General features: G+C 41.8%; 1 protein-coding gene across 3 annotated transcripts in view; it reads left to right on the forward strand.

Moving 5' to 3' along the window:
* The window catches only part of C7H1orf21 (chromosome 7 C1orf21 homolog), a 217,561-nt gene that overhangs the window by 153,443 nt on the left and 43,878 nt on the right, over positions 1 to 20,240 (forward strand). For 2 of the 3 annotated variants that reach the window (XM_038542285.1, XM_038542286.1), the window contains one exon: positions 12,352 to 12,447. The exons of the other annotated variant lie outside the window; for it this stretch is intronic. In XM_038542285.1, coding sequence (XP_038398213.1) covers positions 12,352 to 12,447 — 96 coding nt within the window. The remainder of the gene's footprint in view (positions 1 to 12,351; positions 12,448 to 20,240) is intronic. 3 annotated transcript variants of the gene reach the window in all.

A 20,240-nucleotide genomic window follows, 5' to 3' on the forward strand; every position in this document is an offset into this window, starting at 1 on the left:
GGAACAGAAGTGATATTAGCCTTATTATCAAGGAAAAAAACAGAATTATGTGTAAAATGTGTAATAAAAATATGTGTAACATTTTTTTGTCTAGGAAATTGACATTTTTTGTGCCATTTTGTGGTTGTATCTGTTTTAAAAATCATGCTGCCAATTCTGGCAAAGGTCAAGTAACTCAGATACACATATTTTTCTGCTGAGGGTGTAAATTGTTACAACCTTTCCGGATGACAGTATTTTGACCCATGAAGATGCTTATGTTCAAATTGATTCTAAGAAGAAGGAAGTCAAAGATACATGTTATAGTTGTTATAACATTATTTATAATGGTGGAAATCTGAAAATAACCTAAATTCTTTATATTAGCCTTAGGGTAACTTAATGGTTTATCCTATAATGACATATTATGAAATATAATGAAATACTAAAAGCCATTAAAAATCATTTGTTCAAAGAATGTTTTATTACATAATTCCAATTTTGCAGATAAGCAGAAGAGAGAGGGAAGAAAAGAGAGACAAAGAGATAAAAAACAAACCTAGGAAACATTCCAAGTTGTTAGTGGCACTAGGGAGGGTAACAAGTAATTTATTTTCTGCAATGAAAATATGACTTTGGTGATCAGAAAGACAACAAGAGGGATCTATATGGCATTTATACGAAAGTAAAATGGACATTTTTGTCATTTGGCCTAGAGAAGGGACATATCTGCTCAGGAGAAAAGTAGCTTCCATATATTTCTCATAATAGCTTTCAAAGAATTAGATAATCCATTTCTAAAAGTCTTGGCCTATGCCTGGTATTCCTAACAGTTGCGTCGACAGCACATTCGAATCTCAAATCTCTGTTTGTACTGTGCAGAGGGCCCCAACGCCTGCTGAACAGATCCCCTGGATTTCTTTCCTTTTTTTTAAGACTTATTTGTGTGAACAAGAGAGAGAGAGAGACCAACCACCCACGAAGTCAGAGAGAGAGGCAGAGAGAGAGAAGGAATCTCAAGCAGACTCCCCACTGAACATGGAACCAAACATGGGGCTCCATCTCATGACCTTGATTGAGATCATGACCTGAGCTGAGATCAAGAGTCAGATGCTTAAGCATCCGACTGAGCTACCCACATGCCCCCTCTCCTTAATTTCTTAATGCGGTCTAGGTACAGCTGTTCACAGATACCAGGATGAGGAAAAATGTATTTTATTATTTTAGGTTAAGAAAAAACATTTGGTTGTAAACTCTATTAATAATGAATCTAAGAGCAACAAACTGATTCCATTTTTTTCTTGAGAATTCTTGCTGGTTTCTGAATAATCCTAGGCTCTAAAGTTATTTTACAGGCTGTCATTAAATAATTTTCATTAAACAAATAGTTTAGAATTCACACAAATTACATTCTAGTATTTATTTATTCTTAAAAAAGTCAATACATATTTACCATTTACCCAATTCTGTGCTACACATTTTTTTTTTTAAGATTTTATTTATTCATGAGAGACACACAGAGAGAGAGAGGCAGAGACACAGACAGAGGGAGAAGCAGGCTCCTTGCAGGGAACCCGACCTGGGACTCAATCCCAGGTCTCCAGGATCACACCCTGAGCCGAAGGCAGGCGCTAAACCGCTAAGCCACCCGGGGCTGCCCTGTGCTACACATTTTAAATGCAGTATCTTACCTTCACAATCCTATGGTTATGGTTTTTACTCCCATTTTACAGAAATAGAGGCGTAAGAGTCAAGTTAATAATTGATAACTTTGAACCCATCTGTTAACTGAGGTATCTCCATTCGTTCATTCATTCGATGGATAAAACAAACATCAATACAAGAAAGTCCATGGTTAGCAAAGGTTTGTAAACTTTAGTTATGGCACATTTCCTTTGCATCATAATTTATGAAATAAAATCTAAATACAATAAAGAGTATGATCAAGGATGCCTGGGTAGATCATTCAGTTGAGCGTCCACACTCAGCAGGGAGTCTGCTGGAGATTCTCCCCCTCTCCGTCTGCCCCTCCCCCTGTTTTTTTTTCTCTCTCTCCCTCTCTCTGAAAATAAACAATCTTTTTTAAAAATTATAAACAGTTAATTTAAAATTCTCTGTAAAAGTTAAATTGACCTGTAATAGGATTCTTTTAATTTGATGGTTGGAAGATTCTTGAAGATAGAAACAAAAATCAAAGCTTTTTTATTCTTTATACAACAATATAAACATTTCCCTGATTTCAGAGATCATGATCTTCTCTACCAACCCCCACTCTCTATTATCCTGTTGTGTTTTCTTACTACTTCTTACCACCTGTCTTCATATTATATATGATATGTTGACTCTTTTTTTTTAATTGCCTTTCCCACTAGAATGAAGGCTCTATTAGGACACTGGTTTTTTGTCCTTTTTTCTTCCTCTGCTTAGCATCTAGAATACCTGGCAAAACTACTCTTCAATTTCATTTATATAGAATGAATGAATGAATGAATGAATGGTTGAATTTCTCTGCCTCTATGTGCTGTGTGGGAAGAGGCTCCACCCCTAAAGACACACACACACACACACAAATGCACACATACCCCTCATCTTGAGGTTCCTGAGCTCTTCTTGGGATTTCCAGGAGATATTGGACAGATGACTTTGAGCACAGCCCCAACGTTAGCCACCACCAGTCCCTCTACGCTTCGCCCACCCTGCTCAGGCTTCCTGTGGGATCAGCTGCCTAACACCCTGTACCCTATCAGTTGGTGCCAGGCAGAGGTCCCTGTGAGCTATTCCTGACATCTGCAAGGGCCCAGTCCCTCAGAGTCCAAGCTGAGGGCACTTATGTCCATGGCCAGATGCTGCTGTTTCCACTGTGGGAAAATCCTAACCAAAGTCTATTTACTGTTCTGGGGAACTATGCTGTGAGTCTCTTCTGCTGATGTGGTAATGAGCACACATACACACTCACATGCACACACACACAGACACACACATGCACGCATAGCGCTCACACCCACATGCAAAAGACACCTATCCCCTTCTTACCCCAGCTTTGTGGGCCAGAGCTACCTTGTACTTCCACATTTTTCTCAATTTTTTTGGTGAAACCCTGTCTGTTTTTGACTCCTAGGACAGGGACTGGGACCAAGGTTATGCGGGGAGTGTGTGAGGTGGAGTGGGCGGCATCACTGAATCAGAAGTTCTGAAGAAAAAGCCATCAACAGGGCCCCTCCAACGCAGAGGCATTCTTCTGATTTAGCTAACAAGTCTCTGGCAGGAAAAATCATTTCCCTGGAGGCAACTCGGTGCCTCATGCAAATCGTCCCTGTTTGGAACAGCCTCCTGGCCCTTCTGGCCATCTGGACACAATGGACCCCTGAAGTGAACTCACGATAGCCCCAGGCTAGGGTGGCTGCTAGAGGGAGATAAAGCTTAGCTGCTTCCTTTCTGCTTTGTTTTGAACTATACTCTAGAAAGATAGGTAAGAAATGTTATCCTAATTAGTACTTGCCCACCCCCCCCACCTCAAACACACACAGGCATTCAGTGTTCACCACGGAATACATCGTCAGAGTTTTATTTAGCTTCGGGGACAAATACACTGAGGCAGAGGAGGGGTGGATAAAGCCGTGGGGTAGGTCAGCAGCAGTGGTAGGATTGGCGGCTCCCAGCCAGAGAAGAGGGACCCGTGGCATCTGTGGACATGCATGGCCTTTTACTGTGTGTGCCCCTTGCAGGTTAACAAAGCATATCCAAAAACCTGCCCTTGCTTCCAGAGCAGCCACAGAGCCCCTGCTGGTAAAGGAGTCTTTTGTCTTTTTTCTTTTTTAAAAAAGATTTTATTTATTTATTTGAGAGAGAGCATGAGAGGGAAGGGGAAAGGGCAGAGGGAGAGGGGAGAAGCACGCTCCCCAATGAGCAGGAAGCCCAATGGGGGGCTTGATCTCAGGACCCTGAGATCATGACCCGATCTAAAAGCAGACACTTAACCCACTGAGTCACCCAGGTGCCCCAAGGAGTCTTTTTTTCTAAGAAGGCTGGTTCCTCTCATGAATCTGGGCAGAGGAGAAGGATGCAAGGCAACCTAAAGAAAGGGAATGGGGGCACAACCCCCTATTTATTTAAAAACAAAACAAGAACAAAGGAACCTTCCACCACCATTCCCCTGGTGACCATTGCTCATTATTTTTTCAGGCTTGTGAACCCATATGATGCTTTTAACCAGAAAAGGATGTTTTGTTTTACTTTGGAACAGTTCAGTACACTGAAGAAGAGCGAAGGACAGCACAACAGGACCCGCCTTAGAGGTAGAAAGGTGATGTCTGCATAGTGACAGGGCACAGTAGGCTCAAGCCTGGGGGAAACCACCCTGCATACTTCGTAAAACCATGGTCCTAACTGTTAAGGAGGATGGCTGCAATTTTAGAACGGCAAAGATGAATGGAAGACTGTCTGGGCTCAGAAGATCCATTTCTATTTTTTGCCCAGCTGAGTCACTCTTTGATAAAAGTGGCCCGAGCATCACAAGACTCACTAACCTTTATGTCATTTCCCCTCCCACTCCATTCCCGAAAATGCTAGATTTTTTTTCTATCAGTTTTTATCTTGCTTCATACAGTAAAGAGTTTCTTCTTGTTGGCCAAACATCATATCAACTGATGGATTATCGCTGGTACATTTGCACCCATGTGAGCTACCCTGTCCTCCCTCCTGTCTTCGCACTATTGGGTTGGAACGCCCAGAAGTATGTCCCAGACTCCTGAGTATTGAGAATATCAGTGGAGGGGGGTCATGAATCAATCCATTGTTGTTCTTACAGCTTTAAGTTCATCCGAGAATCTCGATTTATTTTTATTTTAAGTTTTTATTTATTTAAGTCATCTCAACACCCAACGTGTGGGGCTCGAACTCATGACCCCAAGATCAGGAGTTACATGCTCTACCGAACCAAGCTGCCAGACTCCCTGAGAGAATTTCAGTTTAAAACATTTCCTTGAAGTTTTAATTTTCCACTCAGGAAGTATATAGATTGATTTTTGGTGCTCTTTGATTTTTATTAGTTTGTTCGTTTATTTAAGTAACTTGTTTTGTTTTTTAAGATTTTATTTATTTATTCATGAAAAACAGAGAGAGAAAGAGAGAGGTGGGCAGGGGGAGGCAGAGACACAGGCAAAGGGAGACGCAGGCTCCATGCAGGGAGCCTGACATGGGACTCGATCCCAGGTCTCCAGGATCAGGCCCTGGGCTAAAGGCGGAACTAAACCACTGAGCCACCCGGGCTGCCCAGTAACTTGGTTTTAACTTTAAAAAACCCAGCACCTATGGCCTGGCAGCACTACCGCAGAATGTAGCCGGTGGGCCCTCTTGTCCTAGGTGACTCGACTGTGATTTGAGACAGCTATTCAGATGTGAAGTGTGGGCATTCTGGAAGAACTCACCAGCATGCAGGGGTCCTAAAAGGATGTTGGGATAAATCTGTTTCCTAAGGATTTCAGGCAGAGGTCCTGCTTTACCTACGTGGTATTCGAAATAATGGGAACAAACAGCCAAGCGGCTGCCTTGGCCATGACCAGCTCTCCGAGCGCGGGGCTGGCTGTTTCCTGCTTCTTCCTTCCCACTTCCCACTCATTCATTAGCAGCCTTTGAGGCGGAAGCTGAGCATACTGTTTTCACCTCAGCTTTCTGTTTTTCCTCATCAGCTACCTCTTCACGTCTCACCCCCAAACTCACCAACAGGCCTTCAGCATGTGTGTCACCGAATGCACACTCTTCAGTGCCCATCAATAAACTATCCTTATGATTTCTGCGGCCCTGGCTTGTGTGAGTGATCACCGCTCATTTCACTCGGGGTCTCAGAATATTTAATCTCGGCAAGGTGACATATTGGATGTTTTTTTTCTTTTATTTCCTAGGGTAGTTGCTAGGATTTTGTTGTTGTTGTTTTAAACACCCATTTGATATGCCAGAAATTCTAAGGTGTCAAAGACATAAACCCTTTAGGTTGTGAAGAAAAGCATTGACTAATCTTTAGCTGGAAGGAGGTCAGAGGTCAAGTGCAGTCCTCATCGATGGGCGGGGACTCTTCTCCAGCGCCCCCAGCACGGGGTGCTTTGGCAGCTGACAGTCACTGGGAGTGAGCAGAACTGCCAGGTAGGTCACCCAGCTCTGGCTTTTGGGCACCCGCACAGTCTGATGCTCTGTGTGAGCCGGGGCCAGGTGTTTAAGCTCTCTGTTTCTTCATCTGCATTGGTGACTGTTAATAATAACTGTACTTCCTCCTAGAATTGTTAAGAATGTTAAGTCAGTCTGTACATGTAAAATCTTTGAACAGTCCTGGCCAGAGCTGAGTGCCCATTCACTGCTCGTTGGTAATGCTGTTTCTGTGGGCAGGTGTAAGGCAGGCCGACTGCTTGGAGTTCAGACTCTGCCAATACGTAGCCCTGCAAACGTGACAATTAAGTTGCTAGATATTTTCTGAGTTTGAATTTCTTTATCTATCACCTGTGAGGAAGAAGTCCACAGTATGTATGTGCGATAGCACACTGTCAGTAAAATGCCAAGAGATGTAAAGGGTTATCAAGAATTCGTGTAAGATGCCCTATATGGAGTAGGCATGCATTAAGCAATCATGATTAGTCACATTTTCTACTTAGTTGAAGAAGCCAAAAAGGAAGGTTATGTTTGCTTTGTGTTAAGAGACAGTGCAGCCCTATTCCTGTCACATTAGTGCTTAATAAATATTGGATTATGTTACTCAGAGGAGAATAAAATACAAAATTGAAGAGTAATGCACATTTGGCACTTCCGAGGACCAAAGAAAGGGCACGAGAGATTTTTGCAAACCTATAGATTTTTTTTCCTAGATTTTATTTATTCATGAGAGTCGCAGAGAGGCCTAGACATAGGTATAGGGGAGAAGCAGGCTCCCCGTAGGGTGCCTGATGTGGGACTTGATCCAAGGACCCTGGAATCATGCCCTGAGCCAAAGGCAGATGCTCAACCTCTGAGCCACCCAGGTGTCCTGCAAACCTGTAGATTAAAAGCTTTGAATGTGTGAGATTTTCTGATGTGTATAAACTGAGGATTTCTGAGAATGTTTCTCTTCAATGATAGAAAACTGTACTGATTCATATGAGCCCCCCCAAAAAAAACCAAATCAGAATATTTTTAAGGAAATTCAGACATTTTCCTTTCAAGTATTAGAGGAACCCCCTCCTCCCCCTCCACCCCCACCCCCGCGCACATGCCCTTCCTGGAGAACCTATAATTAATTACCTGAAGGAGTCATTGTCAGGTGTCTTTTCTGCAGATAAAGGAGCACCTAGCCAGGGCAACCCACCATCAACTGCAGACACTGTAGACCAACCAGCAAGTCATGAGCCCCCAGGAGCAGGCTCTTCAGAATCATCAGATGTCTTAAGCATAATCCCTGATCCATGCTCCTCTATAAGTAGCTAGCCCCCGGCAAAGATGCCCCTATGAAATTAATTCTTCGCTTTACCTCGAATGATTCTTTGATTGTAGATTAAGGAGATGGTGACTAATGGCAGCTCTTAAATTACCTGTTTTAATGAGTAGATAAGAATTATTTTTAATTAGTGCTTCAGTTGTCTATATGCAAACTATGCTCTCTGATGTGCATGCATAAGGGCCTTTGGAAAACAGTTGATTTTCTTAATTCTGTTAAGTGTTGCCTAAGCGCTCTTGTTTCCATGCTATTTGTGTTCTCTGTGAGAAACCTTTCTCTGAGTAGAGATCATTTCCAGCCTGTGTGGAAGAGTCCAATTTTTAGTGGCGATCATCTGGGCAAGGGCATTTACCATATTTAGAATAAATTCCAGGGCAGTGGATTTGCCTAGCCCCAGGTGAGTCTACCAGTGCCAGAGCAAGAAGCCACCTTCATGTATTTCAGAGGTGCTTGTCCTCACCCAACCCTCTGCCCACCTCAAAGATACATGACTGTGCCCCTCAGCTTCCCTGGCTGCAAGGGTGAGGAGTGGACAGGATACTTGCCAAACCTTTGCAGACCACCTTGAGCCCGGCAGTAGGCCCTTAGCCTCATATAGTCAGGTAGGTGTGACCTGGGAGGCAGTACACATTCAGTAACAAGATGATGCCAAAATTTGGGATTTGAGGATTAACAGATGTGAGTTAGTTAGAAGACACAATCCGGTCACTTGCCTACCCCCAGTTCCCATACTCAAAGTGTTTTCTCTCCCAAATCCTTGAAATTACTCCCTGGAAAGTAACTGTTGGTTGCAAAAGTTTGACATTGTCTACTGAGATATATTTTTAGAATTTATTTAAATATGATACTTTGGGGTTTTTTTTCCCTTTGGTTTCTTTAAAAAAAAAAAATCATCTAAGAACCAGTTTTCAACCAAAAAGGCCTTTATGGTTTTCTTTTTTTAGTCTGTATCCCAGAATAGTAGTTTGAGAGTTGCCAACTGCAAAAGGACCTATGTGTTGTGTATGCTGCCGAAAGCTATTTCCAAGCACAAACTACATGGTTTTAGGAAACTAGTACGTGGAGTAACTCACGTGGTTCTGTGTATAGGGAGGGTGGGGGTGGGGAACACTTTACCACGGTACTCCAGAAGCTGTTAAGTCTTCTGATCAGAAGCAATAATTATCTTGGACTCAAGAGCTGACAGGAAAAAATTATGTTTGACATAGTAACGTTCAAGAAGGTAAATGGTTCTTTTAGCAAAATGTTGTGCTTTCACCTTTACACAGCAGTTAAGGGAGGAATGGCTCTCCCTGAACTATAGACATGCTTCCCTGAACGTGGATAAACCCCAGAGGAATTAGCTCATACTTCTGTCTGTACAGTTTATCAATCAACACATGTTCATTGAGTTCCTTTTGCCTGGCGCTACCCTAGGAGCTGCATAGAATATCAAAGCAGTAGGTATACCGCATTACCTCCTTCAGGTCATTCTTTCCATCTGGGGAAGCGATGTGTGAAGCAGTGAGGGAATAATCAAGGTAATAATGCCTTCTCGGTAGATTGCATTCACTACAGTGCTTTTCAGCCTAGGTGGAAGGTTCTTTATTTCCCTTGGAAGTGCAGCAGACTTGTCAGTGCCAGAGTTAATAGATAACCTTTATTCATTCAAAACAAATTTAGGCATCCACCACTGAAATTACTTTGTGTAGAATGAGGCATAATTCTAGAACAAATCATTTTTTTTTTAGACCACTCTTGGAAGTTCAGAGAAGGAAAGAAATTTCTACAAGTGCCTCATTCCTAATTGCAGGGCCTGGGAGGGGGGTTCTGCGTGGCATTTGGCCTTCTTTGTGTTTGACTACATCACGTTTTTTGTTTTAGATGGAATCGGCGTAGCCAAAATTGTATCAGTTCAACATAAGCCCTGCTGTGTTTTCTAGCCTTCCTAACCCTGTGTATTTCCTGCATTGTGATTTATTAACAACGACTTAGGTAATTCAGCTTAATTGTGGAGCAAGAGATCTAGAACTAAAATTTCTTGATGGCTAATGTTTTGGTTTCGCTAATTTGATTTTGTGCTGCCTTAAGCTCACAGGTTACACAAGTCTTTATACCATTGATATGGCTCTGGAGACAGTGACACCTTCCTTGGGTTTAACACCTACATTTCATTATCTCTTAATTGAGTTTTTGGACATGTAAGTGGAAAAGAAAATAATGGGTGATGAATGCTTCTGCGTGAATGAGGACTAACTGTACATATAATGAATATGGCTGACTTTAAAATTTCTTCTATAGTAAAATAGTGTGCTAGTTGACAACAGGCCAAGGTTAAAGAGACTTAATTAAAAATTAGAAGCTCACCCTAGCCCAGAGCACTATCACATGCAAATCTAAGAACACCAAGTGGACAAAAAAACCCTACAATTGTTCAATAGCACCCCCTAGCATACATAATTTTAGGCTATCAGACTAGGAAGCAAATTGTACTTATGGTTTCTTCCCTAAAAAGTATAGGTTTTTAAATATGTCTAGTTATATTGGCACATTCTTCACACTTTTCCTGAATTGAATATCTGAAGATAACTATAAGCAGAGGGTAGCATGATCCTAGTAGAATAATTTCTTATTGCAAAGATTTTCAAAATGATTTTACTTTAAATCTGATTGTCTTCTATTCATTATCTCTGCTTTGGTTGGCTGATTTAAGGAGATTTGGGGTTTATTTGTGTTTTTTTTTGGAGTAAGTCATCTAGGAAAAGGAAACAGGCAGAGCAGGGGGAGGTTCCTAAAGTAGATCATGGAAATCCACAAGGTAGACGTAGTATATTTAGCTCTTTGGTGAGTGTTAAGAACACAGCCCCTGGGGGTGCCTGGGTGGCTTAGTGGGTTAAGCGTCTGCCTTTGGCCCAGGTCATGATCCTGGGGTCCTGGGATGGAGCCTCACATTGGGCCCCATGCTCAACAACAAGTCTGCTTCTTCCTCTCCCTCTGCCCCTCCCTTCCGCTCATTCTCTCTCTTGCTCTCTCTCTCTCTCTCTCCCCTTCCCTCCCTCTCTCCCTCTCAAATAAATAAAATCTTAAAAAAAAAAAAAAAAAAAGAAGAAGAAGAAGAAGAACAACAACAACAACAACAACAACAACACCACAGCCTCTGGAGCCAGACTTTCTGAGCTTTGTGTTCTTGGTTGGGCTCCTTAACCAGTCTGTGACTTCATTTCTTCCTCCATAAAATGAGTGAATGGGAATAGGTACCTGTCTCACAGAGCAGTTGCAGTGAATTCTCACAAGGCACTTGAGAAGCCTAGCACATAATGAATGGTCAGTGACGATCAGCAGCTATTATTTTTTTTTTTAAGATTTTATTTATTTATTCATGAGAGACACACAGAGAGAGAGAGGCAGAGATAGGCAGAGGGAGAAGCAGGCTCCATGCAGGGAGCCTAATGTGGAACTTGATCCTTAAGACAGCGGGATCACGCCCTGAGCCAAAGGCAGACACTCAACCGCTGAGCCACCCAGGCATCCCAGCAGCTGTTATTTCACCATAGATGCTTGGGTGTTGTCATGATCTACAGCTTGGAATCTCATATCAGAAAGACCTGAGTTCAAACCCCCTGGGAGATCTTGCGCAAGTTGCTAAAACTCGCTGAAACCCACTAAAGAGGATGATAATAAGTATTGCATACCATTGTAGAATTCAACAGTGTATGCAGAATGCCTAGATTAGACTAGATAGGGGTGCCTGGCTGGCTTGGTCAGTAGAGCAGGCTACTCTTGATCTCAGGGTTGTGAGTTCAAGCACCATGTTGGACGTGGAGCCTACGTTAAAAAAAATTAGACTAGGTGGAACAGATAGGATATAGCTGTTACTCTTCGTTTCCTTCTGAGATGCAAATAAAACAACAGTGAGGTGCTCTGCAAAATGATAGTAATCCTCTATGACTAACAGAAGACCACAATATCAACATTGTATAAGGTGGAAAGCAGAGAATGGAAACCGACTAACAAACCCAAGAAAGCCAGTTAAACTGTAGAATGCACAAAGGGCTCGTGAATGGCTCACACTAGGTATCTCTGGAGATGGAAGTGAAAGTGGGGCTCAAAACAAGAGAATTCACTGAAACTCAGTTCTGCTTTTTCATTCTTGGAGCCAGGCACTATTAAGGGCTGGGCCACCAAAGTGAAATCAGGGGTTTTTAAGCGAAAGGCTGCATTCTGAATGTGGAGATCTTTGATTGTCTTCCCCCATCTGGCTCCCAGGATCCTGGCAAGGAGGTTTAGACTCTCCAAGACCAGATGAGATGTACCTTCTCTGGCCCAAGTAAATAGACCCAAGTGTACTGCCCTTGGATATTATGTAACTAAAAAGCCCATCATATCCCTGAATCCCAAGGTCGACATGCCCAGCCTTTGTGCATGGAGCTTCCAGTCAGCTGTCTAGTGTTCCGTACTTAACTGGACAGACAGCCAGGGACCCCAGACCAAGGTCTCCTGAGGGTGTATGATTGTGTGGTATGTACAGTGAGGCTTATTTGATCATCCCATACAGGCTTCCTCGGTATGTGTGTTTATGTTGTAGGATTCATTCCTAGCACGTTCCAAGTGGGCCCCTGATTTCTTCTCAGGTATGCTCAGCACATAGCTAGCACTCAATAAATGTTAGCTGGTATCATTACTCATTCAGCCATCACAGGACGGAGCGAGTCACTTATTTCTTACAGGCATGCAGTCACATTTAGGAGGTGAGGTTTGAGCATTCAGCTGCTTCCATAACTCTACCACTTGTAGAAGTTCAGCAGTGGAGACGAAGAAGCCCTGGATTAAAGAACACTCGGCCTTCAGTCTAGTCCTAAATCTCTCTAGGCAGAAGTTACCACTGATGTAAAAGAAAGGGGATGGATAGATTAGACCTTTTTCTGTTTTGTTTTTAGACTAGACCACCGTCTTTAAAGGTGCCTGCCTTTTTCTCAGACACTGCAGGACATCAGGACAAGTCTCTGAGGCAGACCTGGTTACTTTTCAGAAGTGTATGTACATACTCCTACTAATAATAAATATATTGTTAGTAATACATAATAATCATGAAGATTAATAATAATATCTAAGAATTATTGAATATCTGCCATGCTCCAGATGCTTGCATTATCTTCTTTAACTTCATTTAATGGGATACTAGTACTTTATGAGAGACATTCATTTCTCCCCACTTTGCAGAGAAGATAACTGAAGATTTAAGTTAATGTGTAAAATTTACAGACAGTAAGTGGCAGAGCCTGGGTTTTGAAGATCTGGCCACCTCCAGAGAACCAGTCCTCTAGGATCTCACCATGCATCTCTTTTTTGAACTCTTTGGTGCTACCCCCTAAGAGCATTGTACTCATTTGAGGTCCCTTGGCTGCTTTCAGCTTTAGTCAGGCTTCATTGCCTCCTACTCGGAAGTTACATTTTCCCACTGTAAAGTGGATTGGCATTGGAGTCATAAACAAACCAAGCCCTGTATTCCTCTCACAAAGATAGTTTTTTCTGAGTTCTCAAAGTCCTCATTTAAAAAGGTTTTACATGTGTGAAATTACACTGTTAAAATTCCTGCGTATCTAAACTTTAATAGGATGTGTTGCGTTTGCCAGTGTCACCAGGCCTGCAGATCACTTTTGTTCAGTGGATCATGTGACACACCAATTGTCCTTTGAGATTGCAGACTATATAAACTAATAAGTAAATATTGTAACAGATCTGTGTACATAAATCTTTTTTCTGTATGATGTCCACTTTGGAGTATATAAAAATAAGGAGAGAACATAAAGTAGATTTGATGAAGCATCAAGAAAATATTTTAAAAGCCTGAAGGGAAAAAAAAAAAAAAGGAAGCAGCCTAGGGAGGCTGGAGGTGAGAACTCCTTCTAACTTCTGTGCATTTTTAAAAACTGGGTAAAATGTACATAACATAAAATTTACTACTTTAACCATTTTTAAATGGACAGTTCAGTGGCATTAAATACATTCACATTTTTGTGCAAACATCACCATCATCCATCTGTAGATCTTTTCTCATCTTGCAAAATTGGAACTCTGTACCCATTAAACACTAACTGTCCATTCTGCACCCCACAACCCCCAACCACTGGCAATGGCCATCTTTCTGTCGCCATGAATTTGGCCACTATAGGTTTTGTAGATCTAATCTGACATGAGGGATCCCTGGGTGGCGCAGTGGTTTGGTGCCTGCCTTTGACCCAGGGCGCGATCCTGGAGACCCGGGATCGAATCCCACATTGGGCTCCCGGTGCATGGAGCCTGCTTCTCCCTCTGCCTGTGTCTCTGCGCCTCTCTCTCTCTCTGTGACTATCATAAATAAATAAAAATTAAAAAAAATAATAATAATCTGACATGACCAGTACTATAATTAAGAGAGTAACCGTTGTCATGTATTACTGTTACTACCCAAAGGTTTAAGGTGAATATATTTCAAAGGTTTTTTTAGAGTGAAATAACATATGTTAAGCTCCTTTTCTTTCTTTGAAATAAGTTGAAAACCTATTTTTCTAAAAAACATCCTGAGATTCTTATAATTCAGCTTTTTAAAAGGGATAGTGCCATGTGCTTCGACAGATGTGACTCCCTGCTCTTTTCTCCCAGGGGCCCCAGCACAGTTTTAGTGAAGAAGACAATAAAAGCTCCCTTCCTTTCCTTTGGTTGCCCCCGCCCTCATGCTCCAGCTCCAAAGTTCATTCCTAAGAACCTCCTGCCCTGTCAGTGCCCAGCATCGTACTCTGAATGGAATTAACGTTGCTGAGGAATGTAGTGCTCAGGGAGGACAAATACTCCTTCATTCTTTCCTCAGACTTTTATTGAGTACCTACTGCTGTCACATAACGCATACAAAGGTAGATAAGACACTATCACTGTCTTTAAGGAGCTTACATCCTATTAGATTGAAGCATTTAAAAACAACCTATGGTAAGAAATGAGAGAGAGAGGTGGATAAACATAAACTGAGGCGCCATGACATGAGCCAATGGGAGAACAGTGAGGGAGAAGTTCTACAGGAGGCTGAGGAGGTGGGGAGTTGCCTTGCTTCACAAGGCTGATAAAGTATACAATCCTACCTTGACTTGCTTCTGCAGCTCCTCAGGTTCTAGTCTCTGGATGGATTTGGAGCTGTTTGCATGATACAGAAGCAGTGGAGCAGGTGTGGTTCATGAATCTGGACAAGAAAGCAGCACTTCCTGTTATCCCTTGTCTCATTTCCATCCGCAGCAGTCATTAAATGGAAGCGTGAGGATTTTGCAAAGCGGGGTTGAAAGTCCTATGGTTACACAGATTAGCTAACATCTCTCATTTGCCTCACATTTTGTTGGAAGCTGGACTTTTCTGTGGAAGGTTAAACAAAAAAACTCTAATTCATTTCCAGATTACAGTGTCCTTTCAGAGAAAATCCCTAAATAGACAACTGTCTGATTTGGAGGAGAAATAATAGGACTTCCTACAACACATAATTATGATAGAAACTAGTCGTGGCCAGGTGGTGTTTTTTTTGGAGACTGTGACCTAGGGTGACAGATCAGTGAGCTAGGGATGGAAAATGGATCCCATGTCATCAGTTCAGGAAGAGCTCACTATGCTGTGGAGAGGACATGACATAGCAATTTGTCCAAGGACCTGAGCCTAGGGAAGTCAAGAGTTTAGGCTCTCTTCACCCAATTTTTTTTTAAAAGTACCATGAGGACACTTCATCCTGGTCCATTGAAAGCATTCCACTGGATTGTAGTTTCCTCTTGACCACATATAAAGGGTATTTATTTAAGGGAAAAGCTGTTGGTTAATTATGTAAGACCACCTTACTGGGCAGCCCAGGTGGCTCAGCGGTTAAGCACCGCCTTCAGCCTGGGGTGTGATCCTGGAGTCCCAGGATCGAGTCCCAGGATCGAGTCCCACGTCGGGCTCCCTGCATAGAGCCTGCTTCTCCGTCTGCCCGTGTCTCTGCCTCTACCTCTCTCTCTCTCTCTCTCTCATGAATGAATAAATAAAATCTTAAAAAAAAAAGAAAAAGACTACCTTACTTTGGTCATGAACACCTGCTCAAGCCTAGAATAAGGACTCAGAGACGGCAAACAAATCTAAAACAAAAATCATACATGATTTTATATAGAGACAATGCTGGTAGACTAGCTTTCTGGTGGAGGTGGGGGGAAGGTTTGATTTATATTGTTTGCCAATTTCCATAGTGTAATTACTCGCACAAAGGCTGATTTCAAACTACCAACAGTTGGCTAACAAAATTCCTGAATATTTAACTGGCACTCCTAGTAAAGGCCAACTCCCGCGTACCGTATTCTATGTTTGATGTGGCCAACAGAAGTATCCTTTTTCAAAAGCGTAATTTTGAGTGGTTGCTGGAGGTGGGAAGGTGGAAGGTACACCAATGGGTGAAGGGAACCAAAGGGTACAGACTTTCAGTTATACAATAAATAAGTTATGAGGATGTAAAGTACAGCATGGTGACTATAGTTAATAATGCTGTATGACATATTTGAAACTTGATAGGAGAGAAGATCTTAAAAGTTGTCATCACAAGAAAAAATTTTGTAGCTATGTAGGGTGATGGATGTTAAGTAGACTTACTGTGGTGATTATTTTACAATATATACAAATGTTGAGTCATTATGTTGTACCCCTGAAAACTAATTTAATGTTATATGTTGATTATACTTCAGTTTCCAAAAATTTAATTTGAAGGCTGTAGAGAGGTACACACTGATGGCTGTCCCTACCAGTTATTCCTGGTCCCTCTACTCCCTGCTGCTTACTCAAGATGCGCCAACTATTCACATTACTTGCTTGTCCTTGCTTTGCTTTGGTCTGAGAGGTACAGGTTCTGGTTTTCAGCAATGGCCATGGTGTTCTTGCCTGTGTCTTTAAAACTGGGTCCCTTCCAGGCTTCTCATCTCATCTTCTGGTACTGAAATACAAAGCAACTGTTGAAAATTAATGTGGACTGCTTTTACTCTCACCCTCTTTAATTTATATAGATGTGGCTTTTTTTTTAAATGCAAAATATTTATTGAAAGAGATGCCCATGCATAGTTCCTCTCCCCTTTTCGCTAATAACTCTCTGACCTTGGGCAACTTAGAAAATGTCCCAGAGCCTCTGTGTCCTTCATGGTTTTCCTTAATGTTCTTTTCTTTGAACGCTTGCCTCAAACAGTTGTTGTGAGAACCAAATAATAAAAAGTTATAATAATAACAATAATAGTAATTGCTGACATCTGTTGGGCTCTTACCACACCGCAGGGCCTGTGCTTGGCCTTTTGTCTGTATTAACATAATTAATGCCCGCAGGCCCTTGTGTGGCATCTGGCACCTGCCAGGGGTGTCGTCAGTGATAGCTATTATGTTTACCACTCTTCCTGTTATTGCAATTACAAGAGACAGTGGTGGTAAAGAATCCAAATCTATGTTTCTCTATTGTCAGATTATCACAGGAGCATCAGTTACGGGCATACATAATGGCCTCATGTAAGAAACAAATTAAACACGGTTATATCTGTACTTGAGTTTATCTTCTGGAACAATAGCTCTGAGAGAGAATATGTTGCAGAATATGCACATAGACAAGCACACCAGCATACGTACAATTGTTTTGTGTTGTTTCACTACCCTCAGAATGTTTTCTACCAAATGGCTATTGGACAACAGATGTAGCACTCAACATTTGTGAGATTTCATTCCAGTGTTCTACTTGAGAGATGGGGTAAAGTCCCTAATATTTCTATTAAGTTTTATCAAGAAACCTTGGGCGATGGTAAAAGATACCCTTTCAATCTTGTTCACATGATAAGTTTTCACTATGTTATAGTATTTGCCAGAATACAAGCAGGATTTTTTTTAAAGTCCTTCAGAAAATTAGATGCCCCCTTATATATGAATCACATGGTATGGGACACTCTTGTTATTTTGAACACAAAGTTTAGGGGAAACAAACGTTAACCTAAAACACTGGCTTTAGTCAGTGAGCACTTTAGGTGCTTATTGAGAGGGGCCTGCTGACAGAATTTTTGTTTCTAAATGACAAAAAAAAAAAAACCATTCTAATTTAGCAATGTTTCTGTGCATCATCATAACAGCCTCTTAACAGTTATGTTGAAAGAATGATGCAGTAACTGATGAACAATGTAGAGATCACTACTAACCTGGGTATTTATGGCTTAGAATTAAAAGGTCAAGACAGCAACACACAAAAATTCAAACTGCATTGTATTTCAGCAAGTCAGAAGTAAAGATAATATACCTTGGAAACAGTAGGAATTCAAAAAGCAGGTGACTGATTGTGAAAACACTGATGCCAGATGCCCCTGGGACGTTTAGATTGTTTGATGAAATGTGAGCGTGGAAAAAGTAGTATTTCTAATATCTTATGATTTTTTTAATACAATATGTGGTTTTATATATCTGTGTAGCTGAATTAATATTTATTATAAGTCATCACCTGAAGATTTCGACTATGTTCCTGAAGGATTGATCATGTATTTCAGCTTGCCAAGGCACGTTTCTGAGGATCTTGTCTTTGGTGGAAAGGGGATCATCTCATAGTTAGGCCTGTGTGGTTCATCAGAGCTCTTAGACATGTAGTGTGACATAGTTTTCTTTCAATGCCAGCTCCACCTCCCCCTACCCCCACTCTTTTACTCAGGTAGGAAAAGACGTTCGCTTAAGGTGAGAGACAAGGGAGCAAGCAAACTGGCTGCTAAGACTTATTGCCTGGCAGGATTTAGAGTGAGAAGAATGGAGAAAATGGGATCATACATTCAGAAACCATTTTACACAAGGCAGACTTAGTAAACCAAGGCCTCTCATACCACTAATAAGCCCCTTATTGGAAAGTCTCAAAAGAGAACCTCAGAGAGGTGAGAAATGACAGCGGCAGAGAATGCAGATCACTTGTTCCTAGCTTCTCTCCCCAGCTTGATGTCGGGTTCCATCATCATCTCACATCGGCAGTAAGTGCTCGGCTCAGAAGTCTTACGGGAGCGTACACCAGATGTGAAGGCAAATGTGGAAAAAGATGAGTATGGGAGCTTTTCTAGAAAGCTGCTAAAAGACTGAGGAGGCAAGCAAATAAAGACACTCCTGGTTAAACACAACCCATTAAAGCTTTGAGGATCAATTCTGTTTGCAAAGTTTAGAATGAAGATATTTCTAGCAGCCCATTTCTGCAAAAGGAGGTGGGTGGGGAGGGAATAGTGCTTACCTTTTATTGTCTAAGAACCATATTTCAATTTTAAAGAGGTTTTTCTACCCAAATTCTAGTTACAACCAGCCAGTCTTTTTCTAGCCTTAGGCTAAGAGTTACGTCAATAATGGAACAACGCCAGATTTGATTATTCACTGTCAGGACTGTGTACAGAAATCTCGTGACTGACTCCACATTGTAAAATAATCGTGCCATGACAGACCTGACGCTTGTATTAGCTGGAAAGCCTGGGGGCACTATTAAAACATCGACTTCCCTTCATTTACACCAACTTCTGGTGGGGGAAGGTTACAGAAGGGTAGAGAAGAAAATGTACGGGTAGGGAGCTAAATTTAGAATCAGCCAGGACTAACCGTAGAAGTGATGGAGAAAGAATAAAAGAAAAAAGAAATGGGTTCTTTTCCACCAGTCAAAACTTCTAATTCCTGTATGTGAAAACATAAAAAGATTTTTTAAACACTTTTTAAAAAGAGAAATACAAATTGAAGTTAAATAAAATATAAATACTTTAATATAAATAAATAAAAATACATGCAACAGAGAATTGAGATGTTTTTTAAATATGTACAGTAGTAGGGGGCAAAAAACACCTTTTTTCATGCAGAGAGCTCACAGGCCGAAAAAAAAAAGTGGTCCCGACTGCTCCTCTTCTCCTGCCAAGTCAGCACTGGACAGAAGGCAGATTAATCAGGGTTTCCCTGAGATTCTTGAAAGTGGCACCAACAGGGAAGACTTTGTAGCCTGTTGAGTCACAGGGTTGTAAGGATGAAATCTGGCATCACCACAGGGTCATGGAAAAAATGAAATCAAGGCAATAAGCAAAGGAGCGAGGGGAGCATGCCTTGACCACCTGGATCCAGTCAGGCATGAGCTCAGATCCACTCCTGTAGGGTAAACCAGTAAGTCCCAGACTGAGAAAGGTGATCTCCAGCTACAGAGCTTTTCTGCCTCTGACACACATGGGACCTGGCCCTCACTCCTACATGACTCGTTCCTACATGACTCGCTCCTACATGTGATAAGTAAAAGATATAGCCTCAAAAATAATTGCATTCTATTGATGTATCCATTCAGAGAGACCACCATTTTCTCTTAATTTCTGACCTTTCAGGCCATCTAGCCCTTCTAGGCTTTCATTCAGGCCCTGAATGAAAGCTTACATCTAATTCCCTTTGAGGAAAACCACACCTCTGCCCAGCCCCATTTCTGCATTAATAGCCATGTCACCTTTCCTTTGCTTGTCCAGAAAGATACCTTCTCATGGAGTCGACCCACCCATTACACATATGTAGCAAGTGGAGTCGACCCACCCATTACACATAAGTAGCAAAGAGGAAAAAGCAATTTTTAAAATCCGTATTTCACCCTTTTATATGTATATTTTTTAAGATTTTATTTATTCATCAGAGAGACAGAAAGAGAGGCAGAGACATAGCCAGAGGGAGAAGCAGGCTCCCTGTGGGGAGCCTGATTCAGGACTCCGTCTCTGGACCCCAGGATCATGACCTGAGCCAAAGGCAGGTGCTCAACCACTGAGCCACCCAGGTGTCCCCGTATTTCCCCCTTTTA

Source organism: Canis lupus, chromosome 7 (assembly GCF_011100685.1).
Source record: "Canis lupus familiaris isolate Mischka breed German Shepherd chromosome 7, alternate assembly UU_Cfam_GSD_1.0, whole genome shotgun sequence".
Lineage (NCBI taxonomy): Eukaryota > Metazoa > Chordata > Mammalia > Carnivora > Canidae > Canis > Canis lupus.